This window comes from Vulpes vulpes, unplaced genomic scaffold (assembly GCF_048418805.1).
Source record: "Vulpes vulpes isolate BD-2025 unplaced genomic scaffold, VulVul3 u000000677, whole genome shotgun sequence".
Taxonomy (NCBI): domain Eukaryota; kingdom Metazoa; phylum Chordata; class Mammalia; order Carnivora; family Canidae; genus Vulpes; species Vulpes vulpes.
Window position 1 is genome coordinate 21,743 of NW_027325813.1, and position 18,246 is coordinate 39,988.

At 37.9% G+C, this 18,246-nt stretch overlaps 1 protein-coding gene across 1 annotated transcript in view; it reads right to left on the bottom strand.

Annotated features, from left to right (window-relative positions):
• Nucleotides 1–1,367: 1,367 nt before the first annotated feature.
• The window catches only part of DMC1 (DNA meiotic recombinase 1), a 35,594-nt gene continuing 18,715 nt past the window's right edge, over nt 1,368–18,246 (bottom strand). The window contains exons 12-13 of the mRNA XM_025984237.2: nt 6,977–7,093; nt 1,368–2,229 (exon numbers count right to left, since the gene is read on the bottom strand). Coding sequence (XP_025840022.1) covers nt 2,160–2,229; nt 6,977–7,093 — 187 coding nt within the window. The 3' untranslated portion in view covers nt 1,368–2,159. The remainder of the gene's footprint in view (nt 2,230–6,976; nt 7,094–18,246) is intronic.

An 18,246-nucleotide genomic window follows, 5' to 3' on the forward strand; every position in this document is an offset into this window, starting at 1 on the left:
GATCTTGGCTCCATCTGTGGCTAAAGTCAGCACTACTTTTGGACTTTGAATTTCATGAGCCAATAAATTCCTATCTTCCATGTGCTACTTTGAGTTTCTGTGGCTTGTAACCAAGAGTCCAGACCAATAAAAGCTCTTTTTTGAGCTCTTCTGTCCCCTTTAGATAAGAAGTGAGAGCAGTTTCTATAGTCAGGTGGAGAGGGAGGACTGGAAAACCCCAGCAAAGTGAACCCTGGCCTAGCAGAGTTCCACGGGCACTGCACAATCTGCTGTGCTATCCCGAAGTTGGGCCCCAAGGTTACAGCTTCTTAGTTCACCATCTTCAGTTCTCAGCTACTGTTCTCCAAAGCAGAACACACAGAGTAGCTGGACCCAGAGAAGTTTCTGGCTTCAGCTACATGCCATATTACAACTGGTCTCACGGAACTGTAGGCCCTTGTATCAGGCCCTGACATCCAAACCTACTGCCCACCTCTTGGTAAATTCTCATTGGTGAGGAGGTTACTCAGTTTAATCCAGAAAATTTTTCTGAATCTCAAATCTTGGGACTTCTATTTCCTTTCCTACCCAAAGGCTCTGGGCTCCTATATAAATTAGTATTCCACATACCAGGGAATCTTTAGTTGTTGCTCAGTTTCTATCGAGTAAAATCTTCCCTTAGGAAGGACAAAAGCATGCATTTTTATTTGGATACCAGAAGAAGTCATTTAGATGACTTTGCTGAATACAGAAAATCTGATCCTAGATGACTTTATCTATGGTTATTCAAAAAAAGCAACTTCTGTGGTATAAAATAAGTAAAAAGAAAAAAAAAAAGTTCTTATTTCCCAGTACCCAACACTGAACAATTTCTACTTGTCAGGCTGGTCTCTTGTTTCCAAATTCAGCTTCTCTGCCTTTGCACATGCTGTCCCACAGCTTAACCTTTCCTCTCCCATTTTTGGAATCCTCTAATCCAAGCCCACACTACTGATTAATTAGTTATATAATCATTTGCTCTCTTTCATAAATATTAGTATTTCTCTTAACTTGTGTACACGTTCTTTGAGGGCAGGAACCATACTTTCCTTATATATTCTTTAGCTCCAAGCATTGCTGAGTGAATGAGAATGGATAATCAAATACCTTTTGAAACAAATTGTACTTTCAATACTTCCATTTTTATACAAGGTGATGCAACATAAGACATGAAATCTTTTTGAGGTCTATAAAGATTGTCATTATAAATATTATTAGTATTTTAATTTTTAAATATTTCATCATACATTCACTTTGAAAACTAGCTTTTATTTTTGTTTAACAGTTAGGAAAAGCAATATTCTTTTGCACATCTCTAAACTTAGTATTTAAAAATTTTACATGTTAACTTTAAAACATTTTTTTAAATATTTTTAATTCTGTACGCTGTTTAAAATATAAAACTCATGTTACATTGATTACCCCAAGCTGTAACATTCCTAGTTACCTTTCTCTTGATCACCCCAATAAAATGTTTGTATCAGAAATAACTAAAAAAAAAAAAAAGAAATAATTTTTTAAAAGTAATTTCAACTTGTCAAAAAGTCATATGGTTTAAAATTTAGTTTAATATTTCTTTTCTGTTGCTATAGAAGTGAATGTATTGTTTGTTGCTGCAAATTAAAAAAAAGCTTTTTTGTGTGTCCTGTAAACATTCCTTCCTTAAATAGCTCCCTCCTTTGGTTATGTGTCCACCTCTGTAAGCATTCAATGGGAAATGGTAGGAGAATGGAGCATTTCTGAGCTCTTAGATATTTCCATCTGTTTAGTGGCCCACTTTGGACAGCTAAACTGAGAGGAACAGGTACCCCTTCCCAACTAATTTTCAATAGGATATATATATATATATATATATATATATATATATATATATATACTTGAACTGACATACAATGGTTTCATACCATTGAAACAATGGGTTTCATACATATATATGTATTCCTAAGCTGACATACAATGTATAGTTATTGTACATCAGTGAGTTTTAGGATAAACATAAGATTTAAATTTCTTTTGCTGACTTTCCTCTAATAATATGTGAAAAAAACAAACTCTTACTTCAAGGCCTGAAATTTGAGACTGCTTTTCCATTTCTTCAGCTCCTAATAAGCACTAAGAAGCAATTTGCATCAATTCACCACCTACTCCTTGGCATCCCCAATTCCTCCAGCAGTTATTGCGAAGGTGGCTTCATTTTCAGGCATCTCAGGGCTAACAGAATACAAGGGAACAGAAGTTTATAAAAAGCTCTATTTCTATAAATACCATAGTCATGTCACAGGCATCACACTCCTATCAGTCTGAGTCTCCAGAGACATTTCAGAGTTGCTGTAGCTAAATGTGGACTACAGAATTTACCTACAAGTATTGTCAACCCTCACAAATGCTTATTGAACAACTTCCATTTGTAAGGTTCTGAATGTCAAGAAAAATTACCCGAAACTTGGAAATACGCAGAAGGAGTAACTGGGTATACTTTCAGTATATCCTCAGCACTTTGTGGCAGACCTACAGGGGCCTGGATCACAGAGGGTATGCATGTTTCTATTAACTAGACCAATGCAAGGCAAGATTGTGACAGGATTTTTTTTTTTTTTTTTTTTTTTTTTTGTGATAGGCTTTGAAGTAAACTAAAAGATTGCCAAATACCTTCAGTGGAAAAATAGGTTGCCCAGCACATCCTTCCAGGTTCCTCAATTCTGTGAGAACTCTGCCTTTCATTGTCTTTGAGCTACTTGACTACTCTGGAAGTTATAGGTAATCATGAGTAATACAAATCATTCTTGCCTGTAGAAATGTAAATTGTATGAGGAGGAATGCAATTCATTCTTGTCTTATGGATATTGCCCTGTTTTTGATCAATTTCTAATTCATGTTAGCATTTTTTATTTGGCTCCATATGTGTGTTAATTTGATTTTTTCTTTGATCTGGTTATAAAATCTTATTAGTTCCTGCATTAATTGATGACTTCAATAAAATCTTTGACACTTTATATTTGTACGTGATTATATGATCTTTTAGATTTTACCTTTTACTTTATTCTACAACACCGTAGGAGCCAAGGTTAATTTGTGGAAAACTGATAGCAATGCAGATGATTCTTGTCTGAGGGTGATGCAGATGATTCCAGTCTATAGCACTGGAAATGAATTTCTTTTTTTTAAAGATTTTATTCATTTATTTGCACAACTAGGGGGTGTGGCAGGGAGAGGGAGAGGGAGAAGCGGTCTTCTCACTTAGCAGAAAGCTGATGTGGGGCTCAACCCCAGGACCCTGGGCTCATGACCCGAACTGAAGGCAGATGCTTAACGGACTGAGCCCCCCAGATGCCCCTGGAAATGAATTTCATTGTGTAGAGAAGCAATTGATTTCCCTCCAATAGAAAAGACAACTTCAAATGTTAAAATCTATTGCCTTGTAAGATATATTTTTTTAAAGAATTTATTTATTCATGAGAGACACAGAGAGAGAGTCAGAGATGCAGGCAGAGGGAGAAGCAGGCTCCATTCAGGGAATTTGATGTGGGACTTGATCCCGGGTCTCCAGGATCACGCCCTGGGCTGAAGGTGGCGCTAAACCATGGAGCCACCGGAGCTGCCCGCCTTGTAAGATATTAATCAGATTTTCATCTATTAACACATTTATTTCAGCATTCCTTTGACTACATAAATCTGTTTGTCAAATTATCCTTTGAATCAGTTTCTTCGTTCCTTAAGGAGCTGAATCAAATCTTTGACACATTTATTTTACATTTATTTGCAGGAAAGTTATGTTTTCAACTTCTGAAAATCATACGTTAGTATATGTACTAGACCTACAGATTTCACAAAGGTGAGACAGAACCTCTAGTCTCAAGAAGTCTAACAGGGGAACTATGACGTGTGTCCAATATGTAAAGTAAGTTAAATTTTATAAAGGCAATATACATGTTACAGGACTCTAAAGAAAGGAGACATTGTACCAGTGAGGTTGATTAGGAAAGGCCTCAGAGATCATATTTGAAGTGGCTTTTGAGGCAGAAATGGGGACATCTCAGGCAGAGGGAGTAGTATGAGCAAAAACACAGGAATAGAGATACTTGTTTTATAGATAAGAAAGAGAGTAAGAAGTTAGGTTTAGGTATGTTGTGTTTGAAGTACCTGTGTGATACTCTTGTAGAGGAGTTCTGCAAGCAGTTGGAAACATATCTAAAACTCAAGTAAAAGGCTAAACAAGAAATAAAAATTTGTAAATCACTAATCGGGACGCCTGGGTGGCTCAGTGGTTGAGTATCTGCCTTCAGCCCGGGGTGTGATCCTGGGGACCCTGGATCGAGTCCCACGTTGGGCTCTCTGCATGCAGTCTGCTTCTCCCTCTGCCTGTGCCTCTGCCCCTCTCTCTCTCTGTGTGTCTCTGAATAAATAAATAAAATCTTAAAAAAAAAAAGAATTTGTTTAAAAAAAAACAAATTTGGAAGTGAAAAAAATAGACAAAGATCCTTGCCCTTATGGAACTTATATTTGGAGAAAGGAAGAAACAGATAATAAATAATGAACATAAAAAATATGTTATGTAATATGTTAGAAGACAGCAAGTGTTATGGGGAAAGAGAAATAGAGCTGGGTGAGGGACAGTACAAGTGTGGAAACTGGGAGGAGTTGCAATTTTAAATAGGGAGATCTAGATAGGTATTGTGGAGAGGGTAACATTTGATCAAAGATTGGAGGAGGTAAGATTGACAGCCAGAATGAGGGCTATGTAGGGAAAGATGATTCTAAGCAAGTACAAAGCCCCTAAGGTAGAATTGTGCCTGGCATGTTTATAGAACATCAAAGTGCCCACTGAGGTTGCAGTGCTGTGAGAAGAGGAGAGCAGGGGCAATGCATGCTAAACCACCCTAGAGATTTGAGCTATTATTCTGAGTTAAGATGGGGAGCCATCTTTTAAGAAGAGCCATCAGTTTTAAGAAGAGGACAGATATGATCTGACATAATTTTACAAGGGATCACTCTGGTATCTGTGCTTAAAATAGACTATTAGAGGAGCAATGGCTACCTAACTGCTTGAGCCCTTGGTTTGCTCATGGTGAAAATAGGGATAATGACCTCCATCTCTTAGGGCTGTTGTTATAAACAATGAAACATATATATGAAGCACTTGGTGCAAGGTTTAGTACATAGCAGCCACTCAATAAGTATTAGCTATCATTATTAACATCATCATCTTCTCAACTAAAAAGTTTTCTCTAAAGTCAAGAATTTTTTGCAGGAAATCTTTAGGGACCAGAAAGAAGGGAGGACATGCTGCACAGCAAACTACATTTTGACATTTTTAGCTCTGATCTAGTTTTGCTGTTTTTATTCAAATTTATGGAAATTTGACATTTCTAACCTCTATAATAACTTTAATTATCCTTTATTGAGTCTACAGAACCAATATGGCCTCAAGACTGTAAGAACAGCAGGAGTTACTTGGTCCTGCAAATATGGAGGATTTGATAAAATATGCAAATGATTGAACACGTAGATGGAGTTCATTTGTTAATTCAACAAATAGTTATGGAGTTCTTACTATGTGCCAAATATCATGTTATGTGCTGGGGACATTTGTGAGGGAGATGTACGTGTAATCAGCTGATGCAATTCAGAGTGGAAAGTGTTTAGGAAAGTTTTTAAATTAATTAATTTATTTATTTATTTCTGAGAGAGAGAGAGAGGGAGAGAGAGAGAGCATGAATGGGAGGGAGGAGCAGAGCAGGAGAGAGAGGGGAAGCAGAATCCCTGCTAAGCGGGGAGTCTGACTCTGGGGTCTGATCTCCCCACCTGGAGATCATGACCTGAGCAGAAGCCAATAGTTGGACACTTAACCAACTGAGCCACCCAGGTGCTCCTAGGAAAGTTCTAAACACAGCAATCTAAGATTCAGACTAAGAAATTTTAGTAAAAAAATGGAGCAATCCCTACTACCCATTTAATTCAACAAAGAACATTCATAGCAGATTTCTAGGGATTGCTGAAACTCCATAAAACACAGCATTTGTATATTATAGTCTATAGAGACAGGTCATGAAAAGCAAAATGGTTTAAATAATGATCAGATAAATGAGAGAACTGATTATTTACTACTTATTCAGTGACAGCCCATAATAAGTACTGTGATTCATAGTAAAAACCAGATTAGAAGCTCATGTGATTTCTTTTTGGTTGATTTTTTCCTCCCTTGAGTAGTTATTATATATCTCTGCCTTGTTGTTCAAGGTTGGCTGGTCAGTAAGTCACAAATATTTTGTATCTATTACATCTCAGGTATTGGGAATATAGCAGTGAGCAAGAGAATAGTGTCCCTGTCCTTAGGGTATTTGCTGTCTAGCATGGATGACATGCATGATATAAATCATTACCAGTGAAATATAAGCTCTATGAGGGCAGGGACTTGTCTTTTTGCTTTAGTTACTGTTCTACCCCCAGAACCTAGAACAGCTTTTGTGTAATAGGTCTCTCTGTAAAAATTTATTGTTTATAATTTTTTTAAAGATTTTATTTATTTCTTCATGAGAGACACACAGAGAGAGAGGCAGAGACATAGACAGAGGGAGAAGCAAGCACATAGGAAGCCCGATGTGACTCGATCCTGGGTCTCCAGGATCACACCCTGGGCTGAAGGCAGGAGCTAAACCACTGAGCCCCCCAGGCATTCCTATTGTTTATAATTCTTAATTAAATAAGTAAAGTACCATGAAAGAATGTAAATCATAGAGTACAGCCTAGACTGAAAGGTTATGGACAGGTTCCCTATTGAAGTGATGTTTAAACTGAAACCTAACCCCCTTCCCCCAAAAAAACCCAAACTTGGCAGAAGAAAGGAGAAGAATACATCCCTATAGGATCTGCCAGTGGTATAATTACAGGCTCTCAGGAGAGGCAATTCTATTTAGAGCCATATGCCCAAGAATTTGATTAAAAATGAGAAAATATTTACCTGTCATAAATCTTGGCAATTCTCAGTTCTCCTCTTCCTTTTCTCAAGCTTATTCTTGTTGTTGAAGCATGAGCCAGAATGTGTCCCCCAATGGGTTTTTTGGGGTCTGCCTGAAAACTGAATTAATAAAACACTTTTTTTTCAAGTTTTATCATATGGACTATATATAGTAAAAGTTGCAATTAAAAGGCAACTATTCTGTGGAGGACAGCATGGGACGTGTTCTAAGCAAGCAGAGGCTCGTTTGTTAACTATGGAGTAGGGTATGGTTTGAAGCTGCTGTCCAGTTCAGGCTTCCAAGAGTCCAATGAGGTACAGTTCACGTTTTGATTGATTTTTTTAAAAGGAAAAAACACAAATAAGATGTTATTCACTGTCTTAGGATAACTCTTGGAGGTAAGCAATTTTTCTTAAAATGCAAAGAGTAAACTTATTTATTCATTCATTCATCAAAAATGTTTTTTAATGGCCTGCCATGTGCCAAGCACTATTCTAGTCTAATGAATAAGAAATATCCAATTATCCCTATGAGGTCATGGTATAAATGACAGCAGATTGAGAACCTCCTTCTTGTTCATTAACTGTGTGTTGGAAGCCTTCAACATCATATTTGTTACGAATTTGCAGTGAGAATAATCTTGGAAATATCCTTGTCTTTATCACTGATGCTCAAAGTTTATTCCTCCAAAAGAGGATACAGAAAAGATAAGTTTTTACTATGTCTGAATTCAAAAAATATATTATGATTGCAAGGTAGTTACAAATATTATTGACACTCATCTTAGGAGATATACACACTAGGGAACTAACATTCACTTGGCAAGAAGTGAAGGTTCTGAATAACCCTAATAGTGCCTTTTAAAAAGCTTAGATGTAGGGATGCCTGAGTGGCTTAGCAGTTGAATGCCTGCCTTTGGCTCAGGGCATGATCCTTAAGTCCTGGGATTGAGTTCCACATCAGGCTCCCTGTATGGGGCCTGCTTCTCCCTCTATCTATGTCTCTGCCTCTCTCTCTGTGTGTCTCTCATGAATTTAAAAAAAAAAAAAAAAGCCTAGATGTAAAAATCCTCAATGAAATACTAGCAAACCAGGGGATCCCTGGGTGGCGCAGCGGTTTCGCGCCTGCCTGCCTTTGGCCCAGGGCGCGATCCTGGAGACCCGGGATCGAATCCCACGTCGGGCTCCCGGTGCATGGAGCCTGCTTCTCCCTCTGCCTGTGTCTCTGCCTCTCTCTCTCTCTCTCTCTGTGACTATCATGAATAAATAAATTAAAAAAAAAAAAGAAATACTAGCAAACCAAATCCAGAAGCATATTAAAAGGATTATACACCATGACCAAGTAAGATTTATTTCAGAAATGCAAGAGTGGTTCAGCACAGGAAAATCATCAGTGTAATACACCAGATCAACATAATAGAGGGGAAAAATCCGCATAATCATCCCAGTAGAAGAAAACCTAGGCTTTGAAATCATCAATAAAGGGAACTGAATATAAACTAACAGATTATACTTGATGAAAATAAACTGTGACATAGCCTAATAACCTCAGCTCTGGGAGAATATGGTTACAAATCAACTGAAATTATGCTTGTTCCATGAAGGTGTTCAGAATCCTAGTTACTCTAAGCAGGAGGCATGATACAGTAAGGATGTAGCTGATTGGCATGAGGTTAAATAGACTGTAGGGCAGTAGGGATAAGAAGCTCTCTGGTAAAGGAGTCTGCTCATAACATCAAGAGTCTGCTTATAAACTGCTGCTTGGTTAAATGGCTCAGGAGTTAGGACTAGAAGATCCTTGGTTGGGGCTGGAGAGGATTGGTTAAGATTCAGTAAGTCCAATGTTGGAACAAACACAGAAAGTTAGTTTTGGAGTAAATCACTATCAAGAAAGTAGCAGCCAGGCAGTTGTCCCTGACAGCAGTTAAGTCAGAAGGCTATATATCACATCTTTATCCATTTATCAGTCAATGGACATTTGTGCTCTTTCTATAATTTGGCTATTGTACATAATGCTGCTATAAACATCAGGGTGCATGAATCCCTTCAAATTAGTATTTTTGTATCCTTTGGGTAGATACCTAATAGTGCCATTTGCAATAACATGGATGGAGCTAGAAAGTATTATGCTAAGCAAGGTAAGTCAGTCAGAGAAAGACAAATACCATATGATTTCACTCATATGTGGAATTTAATAAACAGAACAATTGATCATAGGGGGGAAAAGAGAGGCAAATCAAGAAATAGACTCTTAACTATAGAGAACAAACTAATGGTTACCAGAGTGGAGAGGTAGGGAATGGCTTAAATAGGTGATTGGGATTAAGGAGACCACTTGTGATGAGCACAGGGTGATGTATGGATGTGCTGAATCACTAAATTATATACCAGAAACTAGTATTACACAATATGTTAACTAAGTGGAATATAAATAAAAACTTCAGAAGTTTTTAGGCTAGGTTGCTTTCTGCAGGCAGCTGAGGGGTAGTAAAGCTAATGTGATCTCAGTTGGATGAAATATCTAGAGTTGAGTTGTCTATATAATGCTTACAGATCAATGCCACTCTTCTTAATGGAATGGCTCTAAATTTTCCAGGTCATCCTACATTATCAGTGCTTCTTAAAGGTCTTAAAAGACTAATGCACTTTTCATATTGTGCCTTTAGTGCTATTATTATTATTCACCTATTATATTTACTCTCAATCTCTCTTCTATCACCTGTCACTAAGCTCCTTAAAGGCAGACAATACTGTATTTGACCTTGCAGTGGGATGCCTGGGTAGCTCAGGGGTTGAGGACCTGCCTTCAGCTCAGGGCATGATCCTGCAGTCCGGGGATCGAGTCCCACAGCGGGCACCCTGCATGGATCCTGCTTTTCCCTCTGCCTCACTCCCTGTGTGTCTCATGAATAAATAAATAAAATCTTAAAAAAAACAACAACAACAACTTTGTAGCAACCAGCTACACAGTGGGTGCTCAAAAACGTAAGATACAGAAATTATAAAAATATCAAGGAGAATATTGGACTGTAGAAAGATTGATGCTTCCACAGAAAGTAGACCAGTTAGAAATTTCTACCAAGAGGAGACAAACATAGTCAGCTAAATGGGTGGAGAGAAGTTTCAACAGCTATGTTACTAGTTCTCACAGATGGTCTCTTGGTACTGCTTAGTAATTCTCCTATTTGAGCGTGGTTAGTCTCCGTAAGCACCCTTTCCATTCTCGTCCTCTCATCGTGGATGACAAAGCTTGCTTCTTTGTAAAAAAGAAATGAGTGTTTTTAAGAGGAAGATCCCTTAACGTCCTCTTCTTTCCATCTGCTTCCTCAGCTTTCCATCCATACTTAGCTATGGTTGTAGTCATCCTTCTTCCCTCTCAAACTTTGCTATTTCCTTATTCCAACAAGCCTTCTTATACTTCAGTGCCTCTGCACACACAATTCCTTGCAACAAAAGCCCCTTTCCCCACTGTGTTTGTTCACTTAGCTCCTACTCACACATCTAATGTCATTCCTTCTTGCAAGCCTTGCCTGATCTTCTGAAACAGAGTAGAGCCTTCTTGTCTGTGTTCTCATATTACAGTATATTCCTCTTTTAAAGCATTCTACACTGTAATTTTTTTTTCATTAAGTAGACTCCACATCCAATGTGGGGCTTAAACTCACAACCCTGATATCAAGTGTCACATGCTTCACCAACTGAACCAGTCAGGTGCCCCTACATTTTAATTTTTAATTTATAGGTCTCATTCCCCTACTATACTCTAAATCCTTATTTATCTTTGTAACGCTAGCACCTAGAAAAGCACCTATAATATAAAAGGCACTGTATAAATATTGTTAAATGAATAGAAGAGAGGATAATTTGGGTCTCCCTGGTCTATATTCTTTTGGATACAGATTTGGATACACATTTCAAAGAAGCTATAATTCAAGGAGCTTTTGAAGGATGTTCTGACAGAAAGGCAAATGGAAAAGGAGATAAACTTTCTCTCTAATGAAGTAATCCTACCCCCACCCCATTACTGATAATCTAAAGAGCAGAAAGGTAGAGCTTTTAGATGTACAGCCATGATTATTTCCTTAGCAAATTATTGCTTGCTGTTACCAATGTGGTACCTTATTATTATTATTTTTAAATGTGATTCCTTATGCAAAAAGAGAATAGGTACTACTGCTTGTTACTGATTACTCTGGGTGAAGAGCCTGAATATTAAGAATGTTATCTCAAAAAAAATGTCATCTCCAAAGGGAAATGATTTTGAATAAAATAAATGGGGAAATAAGTATGGATGTTCAAAAGTACTAAAAAATATAGGAAAGATATTATAGGAAGAAAAATGTCCTCAAAAGTAACTCATAATGAGGTTATAGTTAATCAAAATAGATTGCTACATGCTATAACAACCTTAGCTCTGGAAGAATATCAAGTCAATTCAAATTTTACTTACTCCATCAAGGTGTTGAGGATTCTGTGTAGAATTTTATGTAGAATTTATGGCTCTTAACCTTTCTTATAGGTCGCTAACACTTTGATAATTTTTTTAAAGATTTTATTTATTTATTCATGAGAGACACAGAGAGAGGCAGAAACACAGGCAGAGGGAGAAGCAGGCTCCATGCTGGGAGCCTGATGTGGGACTCGATCCCGGATTCTGGGATCATGACCTGAGCTGAAGGCAGATGCTCAACCGCTGAGCCACCCAGGTGCCCAACACTTTGATAATTTAATAAAAGATACAGACTCTCCCCCAGAAAAATGCACATATGTATATACACAAACTTCGCATGTAAGTTTAGGTAATTCATGGTTTCTCTCTCCTCTGGCACAGATGGGTATTAGTAATAATAATAACAGCTAAGATTTACTGAGTCCTTAGTATGTGGCAGATGCTCTTCTTAACTCTTATCCAATTATTTCCTTTTGCTATGATTCCATATTTAGTGAATAACTTTGGATTAAAATTTGAATTCTGGGCAGCCCGGATGGGCAGCCCGGTGGTTTAGCGCTGCCTTCAGCCCAGAATGTGATCCTGGAGATCAAGTACCACGTCGGGTTCCCTGCGTGGAGCCTGCTTCTCCCTCTGCCTGTGTCTCTGCCTCTCTGCCATTCTCTCTGTGTCTCTCATGAATAAATAAATTATGCTGAGTGAAATAAGTCAATCGGAGAAGGACAAGCAGTGTATGTTCTCATTCATTTGGGGAATATAAATAATAGTGAAAGGGAATATAAAGGAAGGGAGAAGAAATGTTGGGAAATATCAGGAAGGGAGATAGAACATAAAGACTCCTAACTCTGGGAAACGAACTAGGGGTGGTGGAAGGGGGGAGGAGGGCGGGTGTTGGAGGGGAATGGGTGACGGGCACTGAGGTGGACACTTGACGGGATGAGCACTGGGTGTTTTTCTGTATGTTGGTAAATTGAACACCAATAAAAATTAATTTAAAAAAAAAATAAATAAATACAATCTTTAAAAAAATAAAAATAAAATTTGTTTTTTTTTTTTAAATAAAATTTGAATTCCTATAGAGATCCGCCTACAGGGAGAGAATGCACTGGTCAAGAACCTCAAATGTAGTTACATTTTTCATTGTCAGTAAACTGCCCCTCTAATCTTTCATTGAGTCTCTTGAGCTTGATTAATGTGAATCTGCTCCAAGAGATGAATTGGTTCTCAGTTGGTGACCAAATAAAATTTCTACCTATAAGGCTGAGGGCCTTGAACTCTGGTAAATTCACCAGGGTAATGTATATACCCTGCAAAGTTTCTCAAATGACAGCTTGTCAACCTTTTCCCAGGCTTATATGGCCCTGATGTACTGTGTGGTGTATAAGCGAACATTAAAGTTAGACCTGGGTTCAAGTTTTGGCTTACCAGCCAAACACGTGACCTCAGGAAAATTGTTTAAGCATAATAAGTGTTGTTTCTTCATTTTAAATGCTGGGTAATTAGGTACCTAACTGGTAGAGTATTTGTAAGAATAAAATGAAATAGTTTAGGTAAGGCATTAGCCCAGTGGCTACAATTATCTGCTTTCCTAATCCTAAGTCAACCACACATTATCAATGCTACTTTGGACTAGTTCCTCACCTTTATGAAATTCAGTTTCTTTAACTGTAACATGGGAACAAAAAGATCTTACCTTTTAAGGCTGCCATAAGGATTCAAGATATATTTAATATAACTCATTGAGTACCTACATGCCAGAAACTGTGCCAGGTCATTTATGTACATTAGCTCTACCCTTACCCTGATCTCGGCACATAAGAGATACTCAATAAATGGTAGCTATGATTATTTAATTATTTAATTAAATGATTCAGCTAAAATAGCCACTCTTTCAGTGACATGTAGACCATGACTTTCTTAAAGTTTCTTTGAACTTCCCGAGTATTTTAGTTGTTATAACCAAGACTCGGGGTAAAGTACAAGAAGATGCAGCATTCAGCATCCTTTTAGAGGGCTTTAATTTACTTCTATTTCTGACCTAGTAAAAACAGCTTCAGAAAACCACCCACATTCCTCCTTCAGCCTATTCTTATTTCCCCTTCTTTCATATTTTCTTTTCTTCTTTCCTCCTTTTCTCAGGGGATGGGAGAGTATGATGAGAAGGAGGAAGAGGGGGTGGATATTAGGAATAAAGAGAGGCCAAGAGAGATTGTGTCATTTACCCTCCGCTGGTTGAACAGGACAGAGCGTATGACATCGTTGAGGGTAAGACCCAGAACAGCCTGACCTCCCAATGTCAAATCAGGGAGCTCTAGTCATGAAGTACAAGATTATGGTGACAGGAGGGCAGCTGATATTTTCCTAGGAGTGGGATAGGGAGGGTAGCACAGAGAGGCTAAAAGAGCATCAACTTTGAAATCAAAGATACCTGGGTTCAAATCTTGGCTCCCGTTTTTAAACTGGATGCTTGAGCAAGTAGATACTCTGGGCCTCTGTTTCCTCCTTTACAAATTAGGAATAATAATAGTATCTACCTCAAATACTGGTTGGAGTGGGGACCTTCAGGGGACTGCACAAGGGCAAGTTGGTACTGTCCCTAAGGGACAGCTGGAACTCCTGGTACTTTGGACCTGCTAAAGGGGAAGCTTTTGTGTTTTGTTTTGTTTTTTTAAGATTTTATTTATTTATTCATGAGAGACACAGGGAGAGAGAGGCAGAGACACAGGCAGAGGGAGAAAAATTTGGGGGGAAAGAGAAGATTTTTAAGATTTTATTTTTAGGGGCACTTGGGTGGCTCAGTCAGTTAAGCATCTGAATCTTGATCTCAGTATAGTTCTTGATCTCAGGGTCATGAGGTCAAGCCCTGAGAATTCAAGCCCTGCACTGGGCTCCACACTGAGCACGGAGTCTACTTAAAGGAAAAATAATAATAATAATAGGGGTATGTTTAAGAAGTTTTGTTAAGTAATCTCCCCCTCCTGCCATTTTCTCATAAAATACGCATAAAAATCTACACTTTTTTTTCAAAAGTTTGAAGATGGAATTCTAGGGTTTGGGAGGGGGGCACAGAAAACAATCTGAGACTGACTTCATACAAAGAACAGGGAGGCTCAAGGAAGCTATCGTTTTATGTATGATAATGCATAAAAGCACCTGGCACATGGTAAGCAATCAATAAATATAAGTCCTCTTAATCTCTTAATGAAGTTCATATAGTTTATTTTTATTTATTTATTTTTAAAGTTTTAATTTTATTTAAGTAGGCCTTGAACTCACAACCTCAAGATCAAGATCTGCATGCTCTTCTGACTGAGCTAGCCAGGCGCCCCTGCAGTTCAAATAGTTTAAATGACTTGCTCAAGGTCACTATGCTAGTGAACTTGGCTTAATGTTTTTTCTTTAACCATACTGCCTCTTAACTCATACAAATAATGTTGGATCGGTCGGTGACACCCTTAGAGAATAAACTGCACTTTTACAAGACTGCAAATGTTCTAAGATGACTTTTTGTTTTAGCAAAACAAATACACAAACGAAGTAGGTGGCAACATCATGGTCTTATTTGTTGCTCATCTTATCTGCCCTGGTGTGGAGCTTTGCAGGCTGATACTTTCACTTTTTATCTCCAGGCCTTCATCACCTGGATCATTCTAGTTCTAAAATCTGTATCTGTAAATCTCATCTAGGAGCTAATGCTTTGCTGTATCATACAGCAGCTCCTCGCCTGTATAATTTTGTTCCTTTTTAATACGATGTGCCATCAAGTATAATGCATGGAATATAAGCCTCAATTATTGTCAGCATACTTGGGGACTCATACCAATTATGGTGATATTTCTCTGACAGGTCCTAGGCAAGCTCAGCGTGGAGTTTTTCAACACTGAGAAACAAAGATTTTCTTTCTGGGAGGTTTTCTGATAGCATTTGAGATCCTCTAGTTTAAAACTGTACTGTTTTTTATTTCTTTTTCATTTAGTTGTGGCAATCTATGTGTTTTATATAAAGACATACAATTAATTTAAAATTGTTAAAATTTAATATACTTTAGAATATGCTAATTATTTTTATGATTTTTTTTTTGTAAAGATTTTATTTATTTATTCATGAGAGAGACAGAGAGGCAGAGACACAGGCAGAGGGAGAAGCAGGTTCTATGCAGGGAACCCAATGAGAGACTCGATCCCGGGTCTCCAGGATCACGCCCTGGGCTGAAGGCAGCGCTAAACCGCTGAGCCACCCAGGCTGCCCTAGAATATACAAATTATAGTGAACACTGATTCCTCACAAGTTGGCTCCATGGAGGAGATGAGGTTACAAAGCAGTCACCCAGCAAAAATACTAGTCTTTACTACCTTCTCTGGGTCTCAATTCACTTCACTATAAATCTCCCCTCCCTAGGTCCTACAATTGCTTCTTTCTGTCATTTCTCTATTTCTCCTTTCATTGTCTTATTGGAGTCAATTCAAAATGGTTTTACTCTTTTTGAAACGTTCTACAAATACAAGAAAAAGAACCCCTGTCTGACCTAATTTCAACAGATTTCCTTTGCCTTTTAACCCCAGATAGACAATTCTGGCCTCTGCAGTGTTCCCTCCCCACACCTGAAGAAAGAACATTGCTCTTTAACTTGTACTGTTTTATTTGAATGCAACCCACTTCCTCCCTCTGAGCCAATGAGTCATTTTCTCTTTTTAAAGTGAGCCCTGAAAATCTTCCATTTCTCTTCAGTTTAAAATTATTCTCTTTGTGAAGTACTTCATGTCCTGTGTATGAAAGACACCCTATAAAATGGAGAAGATTGCCTTAACCACTCAAGGGCTACAGACAACGCACGACCTACCAAGTTTTAACAATTCTGAGTTAAATGGACATCATTTATTTTCTTCTTTATGGAGACAAGGCACATAGTCTTTTTTGTGCACTAGTGAATTCCCAGAATTTTGATACATAATAGATTTTCAATAAGTATTTGTTGAATGAAAATGATTGATTCCCCCCTCCTCAATCTTTTTATCTTGCTTAATACCATGCATGTAGTTAATGTTTTCACATTGGAATTTCCTGTGATTAAGTAGAAAATACTCATAAAAGTGTATTGAAAAGTAAGAGATACAAATTGCAGAAGATGCAGCAATACTCTTAGGGTTAGTTTAGAAAATGCCTGAAAAGGGACACCTGGCTGGTTTGGTTGGTGGATTATGTAACTCTCAGTCCCAGGGTTGTGTGTTTGTGCCCCACACTAGGTAGAGGTTACTTAAAAATAAAATCTTTTAAGAAATAAAAAGATAGGGACACCTCACTGGCTCAGTCAGTTGAGCATGCAACTCTTGATCTCAGGATTGGGGTTTGAGCCCCACACTGGCTGTGGAGATTACTTAAAAATAAAATCTTGGGCAGCCTGGGTGCCTCAGCGGTTTAGCGCTGCCTTCAGCCCAGGGTGTGATCCTGGAGACCCCTGATCGAATCCCACATCAGGCTCCCTGAATGGAGCCTGCTTCTCCCTCTGCCTGTGTCTCTGCCTCTCTCTCTCTTTCTGTGTCTCTCATGAATAAATAAATAAAATCTTTAAAAATAATAATAAAATAAAATCTTTAAAAAATAATTAAAAAACAAAGAAAATGCCTAAAGAGAGAAACATTTGTTTCAGTACAATTTGCAAATATCAAATATCTTCAAACACATATGTCAATGACCCATTTATCTGCTACTAAGTTATTATGTACTGCCTTCATTTTAAATAAAGCTATATTGTAATCATCAGAGTAATAATTGATTTAAGAAAGAATCTTCAATGGATACTAAACCAACTGGTGAGAGCTTATTGCAGAACACGATATTTACACGTCTCAGATTGCTCTAACACACGCCACAAGTTACTTACTCATTATAAAGGCGAAAAGGTCTTTTATAATGGAGAAATCTTGCGAACACCATCTTAATTACATGATCAAAGTTCACATCACTAATAATGGGACAAACTGCCATCATATGCCTCCTGATGATCTATGGAGAAGGCCATAATATTGCTTATGTAATTTTCCTGCCCAAAGTGTTTAATATTTTAAATAATGAGGAAAAATACCCTACAAATTGAGGGACATTCTGAAAAACAGTTGGCCTGTGCTCTTCAAAACTGTCAGAGTCATAAAAGCCTAACACAAATGCTAAAGAGCCATTCTGATTAAAGGAGAGTAAAGAGACAAGACAACTAACTCCAAGCAGTGCATGATCCTCAATTAGTCCTGAACTAAAAATAAAATTTAAAAACCGCAACAACTATAATGGATGTTAAAAAAAAAGATTTTACTTATTTATTTGAGAGAGAGAGTGAGAGAAAGCGGAAGCAGGGGGCAGGGAGAGGTAGAAGCAGATTTCCTGCTGAGCAGGGAGCCCAATGTGGGGCTGGATCCCAGGCCCCTGGGATCATGTGCTGAGCCGAAGGCAGGTGGTTAACTGACTGAGCCACCCAGGAGCCCCTATAATGGACATTATTGAGACAATTGGAGGCCCTGGAATATAAATTTATGTTAGATAACACTAATGTGCCAATGTTAAATTTCCTGACTCTGATAGTTGTATTGTGGTTATGTAGGAGAATGTTCTTGTTCTTTCAAGAAATATGCTGGATTATAAGAGGGGAAGTGTCATAATGTCTGTAAATAATTCTCAACGATTCAGGTGGAAGACCTCTCAAATGTTTCACCAAAATATAATATATATTTGAGTATATGTGTGTATGTATGGAGAAAGAGAGCTTATACACATACATACACAAAACATGAGAGAGAAAAAAATGTGGCAAATGTTGAATGATGTATGTGTC